The sequence below is a fragment of the Aspergillus heteromorphus genome (assembly GCF_003184545.1).
Source record: "Aspergillus heteromorphus CBS 117.55 chromosome Unknown BO70scaffold_29, whole genome shotgun sequence".
In the NCBI taxonomy this organism is placed as follows: Eukaryota; Fungi; Ascomycota; class Eurotiomycetes; order Eurotiales; family Aspergillaceae; genus Aspergillus; species Aspergillus heteromorphus.
Genome location: NW_020290434.1, coordinates 153,345 through 168,039, shown reverse-complemented (window position 1 = coordinate 168,039; position 14,695 = coordinate 153,345). Strand labels below are relative to the sequence as shown.

The following is a 14,695-nucleotide window of genomic DNA, read 5'->3' as shown; positions in this document are numbered from 1 at the left end:
TTAATTGGCAACGCCAGTCCATCTCCCCAACCCACCTCCAACCCACCCCGTCGGTCCTGATGGTCGGAATATGATGAGGCGCGATCCGCAGCCAGACTCTCCAGACAGTATCGACCACCCGACAATCCACCATGAGCCTTGATCCGAGCTCGTTTCCGCGGTCGAACTCCCCCGCAAGCTCCGACAGCTCTCTCACGCGCTCCCGTCTACGGGGGAAGGAAGGTCTGCACCCACCACCGGCCATGGTCGTACCACCCGTCTAGGACAGAAAGGGGCTGACCCCTCTTCGTGTGCTTGTGATCCTACAGAGCCCGTCAAGAAGGACAAGAACTACCGCCGCTATGCCACCACCGTCGAACGGGCCCTGTCGCTGTTCGACACCGCGTTGCAGGAATGGGCCGATTACATCTCCTTCCTCAGCCGACTGCTGAAGGTGCGATATACCATGTACCCCAGGATCCCCCCGCAATAATCGCGCGTCTGTTGCTGATGCGTCCGTCGGACTGCAGGCCCTCCAATCCCACCCGGCCGACTTGCCTATCGTGCCGCACAAGGCCCTCGTTGCCAAACGACTCTCCCAATGCTTGAACCCTTCCTTGCCGTCCGGTGTCCACCAGAAGGCGCTCGAAGTATATACCTATATCTTTAATCTAATCAAGGTTGGTCTCCCTCGCCCGTACCTCTGGATGTATGGTATAGTTGCTGACGCTGTCATTGTCATCCGTCAGCCGGAGGGACTATCGCACGACCTGCCCTTGTACCTGCCCGGTGTCGCTCCCACCCTCACGTTCGCCTCGCTCACGGTGCGCCCCCTCTTCTTGTCGCTGGTCGAAACATACATATGCAGCTTGGAACCATGGGCCATCCGTCCGGCTCTGAAGGCTATCATCTTGGCCCTTCTCCCCGGGTTGGAAGAGGAGACAAGCGATGACTTTGATCCTACCCTGCGGCTCGTCAATAAGTTCCGCGACATGGCGGGCAAGATGGAAACGCATAAACAAGGGTCGGATGCGAGCCTCAGTGGCCATTACTTCTGGCAGTGCCTGTTCCTCGCATCAATAACCAGTCCTAGTCGACGCTCCGGGGTACTCGCGTATCTGAGCCGCTATCTCCCTAAGCTAGGCATCACAGACCGCAGGCCGAGTAAAGGTGATACCAGCGATGCTAATAATGAACTGCCTCATGACATTTCCGTGGTCGCTGACTCCGTGATCCTGCCGGAACCTGGCCTGTTGATTCGGTGTTTTGCAACTGGGCTGGCGGATGAGCAAGTCCTCGTGCAGAGGAACTTTCTGGACCTGCTTGTAACGCATCTACCGCTGAGCTCACCTATCTTGCAATCGCGAATTACTGGGGATGACCTTCAGAGACTGATCATTGCAGCCGTGGGAGTTGTCGCGCGGCGTGACATGAGTCTGAACAGGCGATTGTGGGCGTGGCTTCTCGGCCCTGAGGCTGCCAACGACCGATCTTCCTTTGAAGCTCACCATTCTATGTCGGAAAATGGACACCAACCCACGGCGGATGGTCAAGAAATCTCTCAGTCGGAGTATTTCACTCGATTCGGACTGGGTCCCTTGGTGAAGGGCCTCCTTCGTATGATCGAACAGGACACAGGAGTGCCCTCCGAGAGGACAAGGCCGTTCCGAATATCGCTATCACTGATGGACAGGTGGGAGGTGGGAGGCTACATTGTGCCCGAGGTCTTTTTACCAATCATGCGAAGCGTTCATTCATTCGGAACAAAGGCCCCCAAGAGCCAATTCGAGGATGTTTTTCGCAGCGCCAGCTCTTTTTTTGATGGCGTTGAAAGCGGTGTCATCTTCTCTGAACTTCTTCATCTGATTGACTGGAGGCCTCAGGATTTGACTTCCAGGACGGAAGCGCTATTGAGTAACTTGGAGCTTGCGCATTTCATACTCGAGAACTTCAATGTGCGGGAAGAAGACATGATACTAGGACATGTTCCTTTGCTGACAGTCTCTACACTCATCAAAATGAGTGAGCTATCCGTGGAAAAGAATCCCTCAGTGGCTCAGGATCAACTACGGCTTGTGTCCAGTGGGCTATCCAAGGTGATGAATTCTTTGACAGGGCTACTTACCGAAAGGGCCTTCTTACAAAAGTCCGGCACTAAGGCAGATGGTTCATCTGACATAGCTGGCTCTGACATCCTGAAAAGGATACATGCCTTCTATGAGCAAAGCAAAAACAGCTTGGATCCACAGCCGCTTCCGTTCGTCCCTAAGCACCTGGGAGAACTGGTTATCCAGAATGCTTACGAGCAAGCAATCCGAGCAGTGGATGCCCGTGGTCAGGACACTCAGATCCATGAACGGATAAATCTTCTCATAATACTATTGAAGAAGCTTCCAAGGTCTAGTATATTGCGAGACAGGCGCCTCTATCTATCTCTTTGCAACCGCATTAGTACCGAGAAAGTCCAGGCAACTACTGCTTCCTTTGCAGCAATTTCCTCCATTGCTTCCGCTATGACAAACATGTACTTCATCCAAAGCCCTGGATATTACATCAACTATGAAGATGTTTCCGACTTGATCCCGGCGCTCGTTGGTCAGCTCTGGCAGTTCCTCTCACCCTTGAGCCCCAAGTTCCACGTTGAGGCGGTTCGTTGCTTGTGGCAACTACACTCTGTTTCTTGGTCGGATCATCTAGTTGAGGCAGCCATTACATCTCTGATGGTCGAGGCTTCATCAGGCGCATGTCGCCAGCTATCATCAACAGAGCAAGCTGGGAGGTACTTTATTCTCTGGTCCCACAGCCATCACGGGACGTACGAGCTTCCCCCGAAGCAGGTGCAAGATTCGGTTCAGTCCGGAATCTCGTACCAGGCCTCGATGCTTGAGCGTCCTCTCTTCATTGTTTTGGACTTCCTGAACCAGGGTGCGAATGAAGCTTCCCAGACTGTGCACCGATGGCTCCAAGACCTGTCGTCCATACACAAGTAAGTTCATGCCCCCAATGAGTTTAGAAGAGTCATTAGGCATTCTTCGATGGGCCTCATTACCAAACAATGCTCATGTTCTGCAGGGTATTCCGCATGGTAGTGTCTACACTTGACCGTCTTTTCCAACGGTCAGACGACTTAGAACCGGGTGTTGAGAACCCTGTCCTATCGCCCGACGATCACAAGGAGTTCAGCTATCTGCTGCAGACAGTTTCCAATATTATATCCACGCTTTCCCACAACGGATGGATCAACCTACTTACGCAGACGTTGTCTCATGTCGACAAACACAAGGAGGCTGCTACATCGGAAGGTATGTCTTACTAGGTGCCTTGAGGGCTACGTTTCTTACCATGTCTGTAGATGACTCTAGATCCCACAGCCTTCACTCCGCCATCTTTCAGGCATCTCTTAGGGTTGCTAGTAGTCCGATGACTGCTGGACAGAGTTTGGAGGAAGTGAAGCTACACCAAATCTCACTGCTTGTCATGCGTCAGCTTCTCTTGGGGCCCGGGGCTGAAGACATAGCCGACTCGGGAATCGATTCGTTCTTAGTCGATCGTCTCTCTTCTGTGCTTGATAAAGGCGGCAGCGTCGCCATCCAGGCAGCTCTTATTGACACTCTGCTTGCGGCATTGAAAGTCCGGTTTGCTCAGGCGTTTCTGCCCCCTCCTCCCCCAAGGCCTAAACATCAGAGGATAAGCTCCCGCGAGCGTCTAACGAGCCCTTCTATCCTGTCCTTCACAAGCGACAAGGCAGATAAAGCCCCTGTGCCAAGTCTATTCCCCCAACCGCCTCAGCAACTTCTTGACTGTCTTCTCAAGGGCATCAGCTCTCCTGGTTCCAGAGAAATAGTGGAAAAATGGACAGTGCTACTTTGTGAAGTGCTTCCGTTGTATGCGGGATCCATTTTCCAGATCATTCTCATGTTAGTGGAGTGCTTTTGCAAGGAGATCCAGCTAGCGTACGCGAGTCTTCAGCTTTCTTTCAAGCGGACGGAAGGCTGGTCGGACGACCGCTCTGAACACGCCACAATCGCGTTACTGACTGGTCTTGAAACCTGCATTGCAACTGCCCACGAGCGTCTACTGGTTGAAGAGGCCAATGTGCCTGCTGCCAAGAGTCCGGATCAGAACCATAGCTTTTTCGGAAATATGGTGTCAGGTGTCTTCACATCCGAGACGAATCATACTCGGTCCAGCGCCGCGAATAACCGACTTACTGTTCTCCTTTGCTTCCAGGATGCTGTGAGACTCTGCTTTACGATATGGTCGTGGGGCGCGGTAGAACGAAGCACACTGCCCCAGGACCCAGAATCCATGGCGTCCTTCCAGTACACATCGTTGCGCATGAGGAACAGATCTCGTCGAATTCTTGAACACCTTTTCACGGCTGAAGCTCTTGAATGTCTTGAGACCGCGGTGGAGATGTGGACCAAGTCAGACAGCGAGACCTCGGCCTTGATCATTAGCCTGCTTCATACCCTGGATGGGTCTCGGCCTAAGATCACAATCCCGGCCGTCTTCAACTCCATCTACACTCGGACGAACCCAGCCGCCTTGGATCCCAGTCGCAAATCCACGTTGACTGCAACCCTTACCGAGTCCGAACTGGCAGGCTTTCTGGTGACCTACGCCAGGTCACTCGACGATGATGTCCTCGATGAGATTTGGGCTGACTGCACCACGTTTCTACGTGACGTGCTAAGTAACCCATTCCCGCACAGGCAGATCCTCCCCAGACTGGTGGAGTTCGCGGCAATTCTTGGAGCGAAGATGGAAAACACGAGCTTTGGAGAAGATCGTCGGATGCGAAAGGAGCTCGGGGTATGTATTCACTTTCATGCCAGTATAATCAGTCTAACATCATGCAGGATGTGCTGCTTCGCCTTCTAACGGCCATCTTCACCAGCAAGCCCATGGGCGGTCTATCCCAGGAGTCGGCACTTCTTGGGCGGGCATCGATAGACTACGACGGATCATCAGTGCCGCATATCGGGCCAGACGACATGCTCAGTATCCTTGCCGCCTCGATGCCTGCCTTCATCACGACACTGGGAGATTCTGACCGTATTAACACAGCTGTGTCTGGAATATCCACCAACGTGATTGGTCCTCTTTTCCGCGCACGTCTCTTCCCGAACAATGTGAGCCGCAACTCGATGGCCATCCTCCAGCACATCGCCAAGATACCAGCTGCGTCCAAGATGTGGAAGAAGGACGTATCGGATGCCTTCAACGACCCGAGATTTTTCGGGATGCAAATGGACCTCGTAAAGGAGAGCTGGATCAATCTTTTGCGACAATGGGTGCTTGCGGACAAGGACCGGCTGTCGGAGCTGATGTCTCGACTCACTCCTCCAAGCACCGCCGGCATCATGTTCGGCGTTGGAGCCTCTGCCGCCCGCCTTGACGCCGACCGCAAGGCACAGCTGAACCTCCGCAGGATCAGCCTCCTCATTCTTTCCGCGAACGACGACTATTTTATGACAGAGCTCCCCGCGCTCCTTCAGAAGCTGGAGGACCTCCTCGGAGCGACCAGCTCCTCGTCGCCGTCGTCCACGACAAGAGCGGAGATCTTCATGGTGCTCCGGGCCCTCGCGCTGAAGAGCACGGTGACGTCTATCTCGATGTTCTGGCCGTTGATCAACTCTGAGCTTCAAGAAGCGCTGTCTTCCGTGCCACTCGGGCAACAGCAAGAGGTGTACAACCCATACTCGCTGCTGCAGGCCTGCAAGCTTCTCGATACGCTGCTCGTCCTCGCGCCCGATGACTTCCAGCTCCTTGAATGGCTTTATGTCACGGACACCATTGACGCGGTCTACCCTCCGGAGCGATTCGAACCCATGGCCCTCGCCGACGAGATCTCGCAGAGCCTGGGTGCGCGCCGGTCCGCGTCGGGAGAACTGCTCGGAGAGGCGAGCGACCCCAGCCACGGGACCAAACAGCCCAGTCTCACTGCCGACAGGATCCGGGAAACGGCAAAGGACGAGATTGTTGAACGGGTCCTTCGGCCCTTCTTCGATCAACTCAGCATCCACGCATTCGAGAGCACGTACAACATGGGCCATCCGCGGCTGGACGTGTGCCGCGACGACCTGTTGGCGGATCTGTTCAACGAAAGCACCATGGCCAACTAGCGGCCTCATCCTCATGTTCCGGTGCCTCTGTCTGCGAGCTATTTTATGTAATATACCCGTTGCCGACATGCCGTACTTGCAGCAGCCAGTAGCACCGCCTGCATCCATCCGTTCATTGATTGTGTTAGATAGAATCGGCATTTCTAGCGTTGTTTTGGGGCGTCCGGGAACGATCCAGCAGGGTGCATTTAGGGATTCTAGCAGCATAGTCATAAATAGCAGCGAATCAATCCACTGCCGCGTTGTCCTCTCCTTCCTTGCTTGATTCTTATAGACGGAAAATTGACGCCGGCTGAGGTGGACGTTGTCCATTGGCCCGGCAGCACCCGCAGCACCCGCAGCCTCCGCCTAACAGCCACCCCAACAATGAACAACGTCACTCACTCATCCCGACCTTCTCCTTCGCCTCAACCTCCCTCCTCTGTTTCCATTTCCACCGTGAGGCCCCCAATCTAGTACTAGGACTACCTGGATATGCCCCTGGCTGATCGCAGCCTCAGACCCCGCAGCCCGAATAGTTCATGACCATGAACGCGTGCAAGAGCATGGTGCCCGCCCTGCGCGCCGTCGCAACCAAGCCAGCATTCGTCCCGGCGCGGAGCTTTTCGGCCTCGACCTTCATGAGCCAAGGGGCCGCCGCAGCAGCTCCAGCTCCCACCCTGCCTGTCAGGAAGCCTGTGGGCGCGTTTCGCGGAGGGTAAGCTGAGCTGCTCTGCTCCTCTTCCAATCGAATAAAATGCTCTCTTGCACTGGCTAACGATGTCTATCCAGCATCTTCGGGTTTCTCACCGGCGCGCTCACTGCCAGCGCCGCAGTCTACATCTACGTCCTGGGCGAGTATCGGATCGCGAACGAGTCGCTGACTGAGGATATCCTCGTATGTTTTTTTTTTTTTTTTTGCCTCCCACTTCCCACTCCTGTAGCTAGTAGCTGCTGTTTAAAATTAGGATGACTGACTGACCGACTGACCACCCACTAACTAACATCGCCAGGCTCTTCAATCCGCGACGCAAAAGCTGCAAACGTACATTGGCGAGCTAGAAACTAGGGTCGACCAGTTGCACAAGAAGAAATAGTCTGCTGCGTTTCTCCCTTGATCTCCTGTGTTTTGAATCTTTGTTATCCCGTATATCCATTCTCTATATGTCTCTGTCTTTTCACTTTCCTGATGGTTGATGGATGGTTGTGTTTTCCGGGCGTTGGAGCTGCGGGTCTTAGCATGTCGTTTGGGTAGGTAGTTCGGTTGCAGAGTCTGTACGGATGGGATGGGATGGCATGTCAATGGAAAATAGTCCTGTATCTTGATCCTGTATACACCGATAATCATCTCTTCGAAATAGTAATTCTGGATTTGAAACTTATCAGATCACTGCGTCATCGCCAACCACCCAGACCTGCAATGCAAACAAGACAAACACCCGCGCGTGCCACGGATCCGCCCTCATTTTCTCGGCGAGAGATGACAGTTCGAGTCGTAGAATCGCCATCCAACTCCACCATCAACATCAACATGTATCGCGTCGAACTCCTCCCCACCGGCAGCACCACACATCTCACCCCTGGCTGGACCTACGTGCCTGACCGCGGCTTCGACCCGGCCAAAGCGGCCATCACGCCCGCCATCGGCCGCAAACGCGGGATCCGCGATCCTGGCCGAGCCGATCTCTCCTCGCGACAGAACAATGCCATCGTGCGCCATCTCGCGGAGCTGGATCGCGAGAACCATCATGATCTGCAGATTCCCATTCCCACGAAGGGGAAGGATGCTGCGAGAGGTACCTCCCCTCCCAAGCCTGCTTCTCCCCTTCATCATACTAACCACCCAATCTTCCCCCCTCCCCACCAGGATCAAGAGGCAAAGTAACCTCCAACGTGCGCCGAATTCTCCAATCCCAAAAGACCTTCCGCAACTATCTCGACGACGAAGAGGCCGCGCTGGCCCAACAAGCCTCCACCACCGTCCCGGGCACATCATCGGCCCAGCAATCCGCCACAGCATCCACATCCACCCCATCCCACCGAGCCTCCCTCTCCAAGATCACCAAACCGGGTACCACCACCACCACCTCCTCCTTCTCCTCTCTCCGTCGCAGCTCAACGCCCATCACGGCACCTACACCCTCTGCCTCCCGCCAAAAGAAACCCTCCACCGCACCCGCAACAGCAGCGCCATCCTCCTCCCGCGCCTCGACAGTAACAACCCCCGCCGACGCCGACATGTCCATGGACACCACCACCACCACCACCTCCCCCAAAACCCCAACGAACTCATCAAAACCCCACACGACAACGACCCCCTTCTCAAATCCTACCTCCCCCCCGCGCCCTCCGACCGCATCATGCAAATGCTCCTCGCGGAGCCCCCGCTCACATACAACGCGTCGCGGGCCGGCGCGCCCATGTCGCGTCGCTCCCCGCGGTACTTTTGTTGCATGTGTGGGTATTGGGGTAAGATCCGGTGCAAGAATTGTCATCTCAGGACGTGTGGCTTGGATTGTTATAAGGTGCATGAGGATTCGAGGTGTGGAGCATTTTTTTAAAAATGAGATTTGCGGGGGGGATGATAATGTTAGCTTGTCCGTCTGTCTTTCTAGCGTGGGGATGGGATTCGTGAAAGTAAAGGTTGGTGGGATGAATGCCTGCCTGCTTTGCTTGCCTGCGTGATCTAGCGGGCTAGATTGCCGGGGGGGTGGATATCATATTAAAAGAAAGTGTGTAATCACTATACTATTTATTCATGAACTTCAATTCTGACTATGCTTCTTCTAAGCCTGCTATACAATATTCCACAGATCAAGCAAGGATTCAATACTTCAGGTTAATGCCAGCCCGCGCTTCCTCTTCGCGTATCTCGAACATAACCTGGACACCCACAAACAGGGCACAGCACGCGGAGATGAGATAGACAATGCCGGCCCAGGACCCCAGCATGCCAGCCAAAAGACCCTTCAGGCCATCCACGCCCAGGGCAAATCCAACCAGGTTGGCGATCATCATCATCAGGACATTGCCCACTGCTCCCACGCCGCAGATGAAGCGGTACGCGGTGGGGCGCGAACGCCACTTGCTGGCGGGGAAGAGCAACGACCCGATGACCTCGGGCAGGACGAAGAGGGTGATGAGCCAGCCCCACATGAGGAGACGGAGGTTGATGTCGTGCCAGAGAGCGACGAAGGTGAAGACGATGAGGGTGTTGAAGATCTGGCGGGCTTTGGCGTAGAGCCCGGAGGATTTCCCGCGGTCGGCGCCGCCTCGGCTGCCTCCGCCGAGGGGGATGTACAGGTAGCGCACGATCCAGCGGTTGAAGGATCGGTGCCATGCGCGCCAGAAGGAGAACGCGGAGTAGTTGTTGGACACGCAGCGGATCATGTTCTCCGGTGGGTCGATTCCGTCGACCAGGGCCCAGAAGCGGAAGAACCGCCACGGGATCAAGAGCTTCAGCCAGATGATGTGCAGGTTGAAGTAGGCTAGCATGCTGAGCTGGCCGGCTGTGTACAGAGTCCAGTCAGGGGATGCTTTGGAGATGGCCACGGCGTAGATGAAATGGAGCATGAGCTCCATGGCGAAGAGGGTCAGGAAGAATCGAACTCCATAGAGGATGGTCCGAGATTTGGTGAGAGACAGAGGAGCGTATCTTTGCTGGGAGATGTAGTCGTTGAATGTCAGGATAGGGCCCGTGAGATAGAGGGGTGCGTAGAGGACGTAGGCGAGGTAGTAGCGTCCGTTGAACGCCGCTGGCTCCGCGGGGATGTTCACACGGTCCCGCTCCGACAGTGCTGCTGGGTCGTCTTGTTTCTTCTTATGGCTGTCAGACAGAGCATGCATCGAAAGAAGGGGGATTGGACTCACTTCCATGGCGCTGGCGGCGGGGTACTCAAGGCTCCAGTAGTAATCCATATTAAAGCTGATCAAGCGGAGAATCGTGATGTTGAACAAGATCTCCCACCGCGGCATGATACCCGCAAAGCCATCCAAGTAACGTCCCCAAAGCACCAATGGCGCTTCCTGTCCTGCGCTGCTCGAAGACAACAGAGCAGCCACGCGTTCCAACGGGTAGCCAGAGCACAGTTCGTTGGCAAAGAGTGTCCCGATGTTGAAGATCCAGGTCGCTGCAGGGATGTAGTTCCTGGGAAGGGACTTGGCAATTCTGTAGTTCGCATACAATATCGTGAGGACCTTCAGAGCGGAAACACCATGGAGAGCCGTAATGAACAACAGAGCAAAGTAGAAGTCGAAACCTATCCGCTGGGTAAGGCGAGCGTCCCCAGCAATGGCTGCCGGAGAAGCCTTGGACGGGCCAGAGTCGGCACTGGCTGGGCGCACGTAGAAATCATATACGCGACGGAGCAACGGATGGCCGACCAGCAGCACCAGCAGGTAGGGTATGTTATCACGGAAGGACGAGTATTGGTCATCGGAGTTGTCCTACCAGGCGAAAGAGTTAGCATCGCACATAAGCCCGCTGGGCATGCTCCTTACCACTTTGCGACCAAGAATCCAGCCGGGAGACAGCAAGTGAGAGTAAGTGAAGTACGTGGGATGGCTTTCTATAGCAGAGTCAGCGTGGCTCCTCCCGCGGTGTCGGAGATGTCCAAGCTTGTTTGCTTACCCTGCGACACGCCGACAGCAGTGATGAACATCAACGGCACGGCAATCAGGAAGACGATGTAGTAGATGTAGAACTCGAAGGTCTGCCATTTCGGCGGAGACGCATTGCGAGCAATCGCATCGGCGCGGGCATCTTTGGCAGCAGCTCGCGAGTCGGCTGCGGCGACCCTGGGCGGAGTACTGGAGGAGACCGTCAGACGAGTGTCCAAGGTGTCGAGGGAGTATAATCTCCGAAGCCAAGAAAGTCGTGAGTAATTCATCTTAACACCAGCATCGCGCGGAGCAACCCCTCAGAAACGCGCGAAGGGGAGACCGGGGGAGTGCGGAGAGCAGCAGAAGGAGAACAAAGCGAAGCTGGGGAGATCATCGCGTATTCCATTTTCGGGCTCAGGGGCGGAGGGCGGAGGGCGGAGGGGCCCAGTCGCCGAGAGCCGCTGGGTCACGTCTGGTACTCGGGTTTCAGGGTGCAACTTCAAAACACACGCAAAAGTAGGTAGTCTGTTTGAACTAATGACTAGTTCCTATCTTCACTAGCTAGATATCTAACCATTATTGTAGATTAAAGGCCAGTATACAGAATTGACGAATCCAGATACACCCGCCCTGATTGGCCACGGCACTTGTCGCTCGATGCGGATGCCCCAATCCCGATTAGGCAATGTTACTATATCGGGACAGCAGCAGCGCCGCCCCTCATGAATATCAAATGACTAAGCCCGATTGCATCCACAGCTCGACGACTACGATCAATGCCTCGGCGCATCAAACACGGATTTCTGCTGTATGCCCTGGAAAAGAACATATTCCTCTCTAAAGATGGCATCGCAACGCGTACGGTCCCACCTCCACTCCTGCCTAAGACACACAGAAGCGATGCGCCTTTTCCCGACTACGTCATGATGTCTTAAGTATGCTAACAACTGACATACAGATTGCCTTCAAAGTGCACGGCACGGTCCAAGGCAAGTTCATGCCCATCCCAGTGCAATCAAAATGCGTTGAAAATATGATGAATGACATATGAACGCCATGCAGGAGTCGGATTCCGGTAGGCCACCATGCCCGATTTCCTGCTTATCCATCCGACTAAACATACCCTCTACAGAGACTTTACCCAGAGACGAGCGACCGAATATGATCTAAAGGGCTGGGTAAAGAACACTCACTGCGGACGGGTAAGTGGGTCCTCTCCAACCCCCTTGTGTCCCCTACCCTACCTCTTTCAGTTCTATGCTCTCTGCATTGATAGTGACAACCCACATACTAAACCCCACAGGTCGAGGGCGAAGCCCAAGGAACCGAAGAATCCATACAGAAGCTCCTCAAAGACATTAACAACGGGCCTCGTCACGCGCATGTCGTCAAGCTGGAGAAGAAGAGCATCGCGCCGAAGGACGGCGAGGGGGAGTTTGGTTTCGTGAAGACGTCGGAGTCGGGGTATGAGGGTACTCAATGATTGCTTTCCTGGAAGTGATTATACGAAGACTGCAAATATTCAAAGACAATATGCGAAACTGTTTTGTCCACTTCATTCATTATGGAATTAAGAAATAGAAAAATAAACACTCCTCACCTCACCTCCCAAAAATCAATGTATTAGAACTGAACTACCAACCCCAGTCTACAAAATGCACCAGGTGACTTATGCGATGCGACAAGAAGCCCCACGTGGCAAAATACCTGGAGGCAGTATAGAAGCAAGCTCTAGCAGATAATCATCTATTATAAGTAGTTGCAGCCAAGCTGTTCGAATTCCTCCTTTGAAACGATAGCACCCCATTCCTTTTTTGCAATACGCTCAGCACAGATAACGAGCCTTGGCTTGTAATGATCTGGATTCCAAGATCTAGGAACTAAGACAAGTAAATAGACTTCTTATTGGCCAGATCTTCGTCGTCTAATTCGAGGCTCTCTACTCCGGACAATGAAATCAGCCGGACCTGTTTGTCTGTTTCAGGCAGGTGAAGAAACCAGGCAGAGTCATAGTCTTGAAGAAGTCGAGCCCTAGTGATATGCCACGTTGGAGAATCTTTGGGTCATACATATTCTAGGAAAGGAAAAATGGATGCCAGAGATGGATGCGTAAACGCTATAGTTTGTTACAACAGTCATGGTCAGAAAGATAGAGTAAATAACTTACTATCTGGTCGGTGTCGAATCTTCAGAGATATCAGTTCTAGATTGTTCTTCGTGTCTTCGAGCTCTTGGGAGCAGATGTCCATGACAGTCGTCGAGCTTAGATCCAATTTTGTAGCCATGTAAGTACGAAATTCCGACCTTTCGGCACTATTCAAATGTTAGTCACTATTGACTTAAAAGTATAGATGCACCAGCCGGCCGATCACAATGCTCAATACTTTGGTTTGTTCAAGCCGAATCAGTTCTGCCAAGGGACTGGATCGGTTGGGGTATGGCCATGGCAAATTGACCGTTTAAGCGTGAGAAAAATCGTAAAGGACCGTATCATAAAAAATCATTAGGGAAGCGGAAATCGTCGTCACGGATGTCGCGGTGTATAATTCCAATATCATGCCATGCTGCAAGACGTTAAAGCCGGTCAATGGATAGAGAGATGTACCACTCCTTCTCAAATTAGCTGAGAGACTTGTCGCGTGTCAAATTTGGTATGACACCGAAGTAAGTTGGAAGATGGGAGAGTTTAGAAGGTGGGCAGTTGCGAAGAATATGTTCGTAAGTTCGACTTTCATCCAGAAAAGGGTCTAGCTGTTTGTTGCATTCAAACTATTCTTTCTCAAAGAACTAGTTCCAATCAGTCATACTTGTGGCTTTGTATTTTCTGTCAATGTACAGTATTCGCCACACATTTGGTTTTTCCATTCACCTGTAATCTTAACACCATGATGCTATGCAGCCCTGGCATGTTATCACGCATCTGTCGCCCTAATCTCCAGGCATCATTGCATTGAGATTTCCTGAAGTTCTCCGAATTGGAAACAGGTTGATAGCTCAAGTGGACAATGTGCGGCTCACAGCCCTGGAAGAAAAACTTCGCCCTCTTGCGATTCATTGCCTGATTGTGTTCGCAAGGCTCCTGAAGGGCTAGTCCACGAAGCGAATACCGATCTTGTGTAGCGAAAGCCAGTCTAGCTCTAAGGAATATCAAGTATAAGCCCTGAGTTGAGCCCATGGACTCTGCGTTCGAGGTAAAAGGACTCACTCAAACTTCCGCACTATTATGCCACTCGGTATTGATCTAGAATGCTTCTCAAGGTTTACACCACAGTGTAAGTAGCTACAAGAGCTACTACTGGTTAATAAGTGCTATAAGGACTCAAAGCCACCCAGCCCTTTGCTGGTTAAAACTTGAAAGATGGCCGATTTCCCGAGAACTCTTGAGACTTGCGTAAAACAGGGGGATCGGATCAAGGCAACCCCGACAACGCCTGACATGTCAATGGCTGTACGAAATTCTACCCAGTTGTCAGAGCTCAAACGACGTCGGCGGTTGCACAGGTTGTTATCAAGGGGTGTTGTATGAGGTCGGGTTGGTACGTGGAAGTAGGTATCAACGGTAGTTCTTATTTGGGAACGACCAAAGTGGCCTTCTTTCCCTCTTGTCACATGAGGTTCCAGAAGGGGAAGATGCAGTTACCGGCCTCTTCGACCCTTTACAATAGCTAGCGTTAGTAGATGAAAGGGTTGATATAAGGCTGATTGCTATATAGAGAGGTGGTGTGTTCTTACGCATCAAAAACAGCAGACCTTTCCTAAAGGGGTCGGGGCGCCACGGAGTCAACTTTAAAACTGAAAATAGGCAGATTGCCATCAGTCAGTCCCATTACTCTTCGCCGGCACCCGAGACTACAAATCACGGGAGCGAACCCTCATCTTCGGCATGCCTTGACAGTTGACTCAGACGGCGTCCCGGGTTCGCCCGAGCAAAGGATTCCGCTTTGGATATTGGAAACATACATCCATGCTGAGGTGTTCATGTACTACACACATTTGACACCTAGAAG

The 14,695-nt window shown here is 53.0% G+C and overlaps 5 protein-coding genes across 5 annotated transcripts; 4 read left to right on the top strand and 1 right to left on the bottom strand.

Moving 5' to 3' along the window:
- Positions 1-131: 131 nt before the first annotated feature.
- Positions 132-6,107, top strand: BO70DRAFT_432047 (cellular morphogenesis regulator DopA; the record flags this gene model as incomplete). Its single annotated transcript, XM_025548286.1, has 7 exons — positions 132-222; positions 309-433; positions 510-659; positions 729-2,965; positions 3,052-3,281; positions 3,332-4,794; positions 4,842-6,107. 7 exons carry the CDS (start codon positions 132-134, stop codon positions 6,105-6,107), a joined length of 5,562 nt encoding a protein of 1,853 aa, XP_025396059.1.
- A 345-nt stretch (positions 6,108-6,452) lies between these two features.
- BO70DRAFT_365264 (uncharacterized protein) lies at positions 6,453-7,303 on the top strand. Its single transcript, XM_025544023.1, has 3 exons — positions 6,453-6,804; positions 6,879-6,984; positions 7,100-7,303. Exons 1-3 carry the CDS (start codon positions 6,635-6,637, stop codon positions 7,181-7,183), a joined length of 360 nt encoding a protein of 119 aa, XP_025396058.1. The 5' UTR covers positions 6,453-6,634; the 3' UTR covers positions 7,184-7,303.
- Positions 7,304-7,604: 301 nt separating this feature from the next.
- Positions 7,605-8,647, top strand: BO70DRAFT_389699 (putative HIT finger domain protein; the record flags this gene model as incomplete). The annotated part of the gene is made up of 3 exons (XM_025546097.1): positions 7,605-7,882; positions 7,954-8,193; positions 8,247-8,647. Exons 1-3 carry the CDS (start codon positions 7,618-7,620, stop codon positions 8,645-8,647), a joined length of 906 nt encoding a protein of 301 aa, XP_025396057.1. The 5' UTR covers positions 7,605-7,617.
- Positions 8,648-8,854: 207 nt separating this feature from the next.
- BO70DRAFT_382153 (putative glycerol:H+ symporter (Gup1)) lies at positions 8,855-11,036 on the bottom strand. Its single transcript, XM_025545518.1, has 4 exons — positions 10,717-11,036; positions 10,587-10,654; positions 9,957-10,532; positions 8,855-9,902 (listed from the first exon to the last, which is right to left on the bottom strand). The coding sequence occupies exons 1-4, from the start codon at positions 10,973-10,975 to the stop codon at positions 8,913-8,915; spliced, it is 1,893 nt and encodes a 630-aa protein (XP_025396056.1). The 5' UTR covers positions 10,976-11,036; the 3' UTR covers positions 8,855-8,912.
- Positions 11,037-11,438: 402 nt separating this feature from the next.
- On the top strand, positions 11,439-12,281 carry BO70DRAFT_432043 (acylphosphatase). Its single transcript, XM_025548285.1, has 5 exons — positions 11,439-11,546; positions 11,647-11,677; positions 11,751-11,763; positions 11,821-11,890; positions 11,992-12,281. Exons 1-5 carry the CDS (start codon positions 11,499-11,501, stop codon positions 12,169-12,171), a joined length of 342 nt encoding a protein of 113 aa, XP_025396055.1. The 5' UTR covers positions 11,439-11,498; the 3' UTR covers positions 12,172-12,281.
- Positions 12,282-14,695: the final 2,414 nt, after the last annotated feature.

What these genes read in the sequence shown, in the direction of transcription:
- BO70DRAFT_382153 (XM_025545518.1), bottom strand. Translation starts at nt 10,975, where the DNA reads ATGAATTACTCACGACTTTCTTGGCTTCGGAGATTATACTCCCTCGAC. An exon ending in TGCTGTCGGCGTGTCGCAGG is followed by an intron (nt 10,655 to 10,716) that starts GTAAGCAAACAA and finishes ACTCTGCTATAG; the next exon opens with AAAGCCATCCCACGTACTTC. An exon ending in CCGCCGCCAGCGCCATGGAA is followed by an intron (nt 9,903 to 9,956) that starts GTGAGTCCAATC and finishes AGCCATAAGAAG; the next exon opens with AAACAAGACGACCCAGCAGC.
- BO70DRAFT_432043 (XM_025548285.1), top strand. Translation starts at nt 11,499, where the DNA reads ATGCCCTGGAAAAGAACATATTCCTCTCTAAAGATGGCATCGCAACGC. An exon ending in TAAAGATGGCATCGCAACGC is followed by an intron (nt 11,547 to 11,646) that starts GTACGGTCCCAC and finishes ACTGACATACAG; the next exon opens with ATTGCCTTCAAAGTGCACGG. An exon ending in AGAACACTCACTGCGGACGG is followed by an intron (nt 11,891 to 11,991) that starts GTAAGTGGGTCC and finishes TAAACCCCACAG; the next exon opens with GTCGAGGGCGAAGCCCAAGG.
- BO70DRAFT_365264 (XM_025544023.1), top strand. Translation starts at nt 6,635, where the DNA reads ATGAACGCGTGCAAGAGCATGGTGCCCGCCCTGCGCGCCGTCGCAACC. An exon ending in GTGGGCGCGTTTCGCGGAGG is followed by an intron (nt 6,805 to 6,878) that starts GTAAGCTGAGCT and finishes ATGTCTATCCAG; the next exon opens with CATCTTCGGGTTTCTCACCG. An exon ending in CGCTGACTGAGGATATCCTC is followed by an intron (nt 6,985 to 7,099) that starts GTATGTTTTTTT and finishes TAACATCGCCAG; the next exon opens with GCTCTTCAATCCGCGACGCA.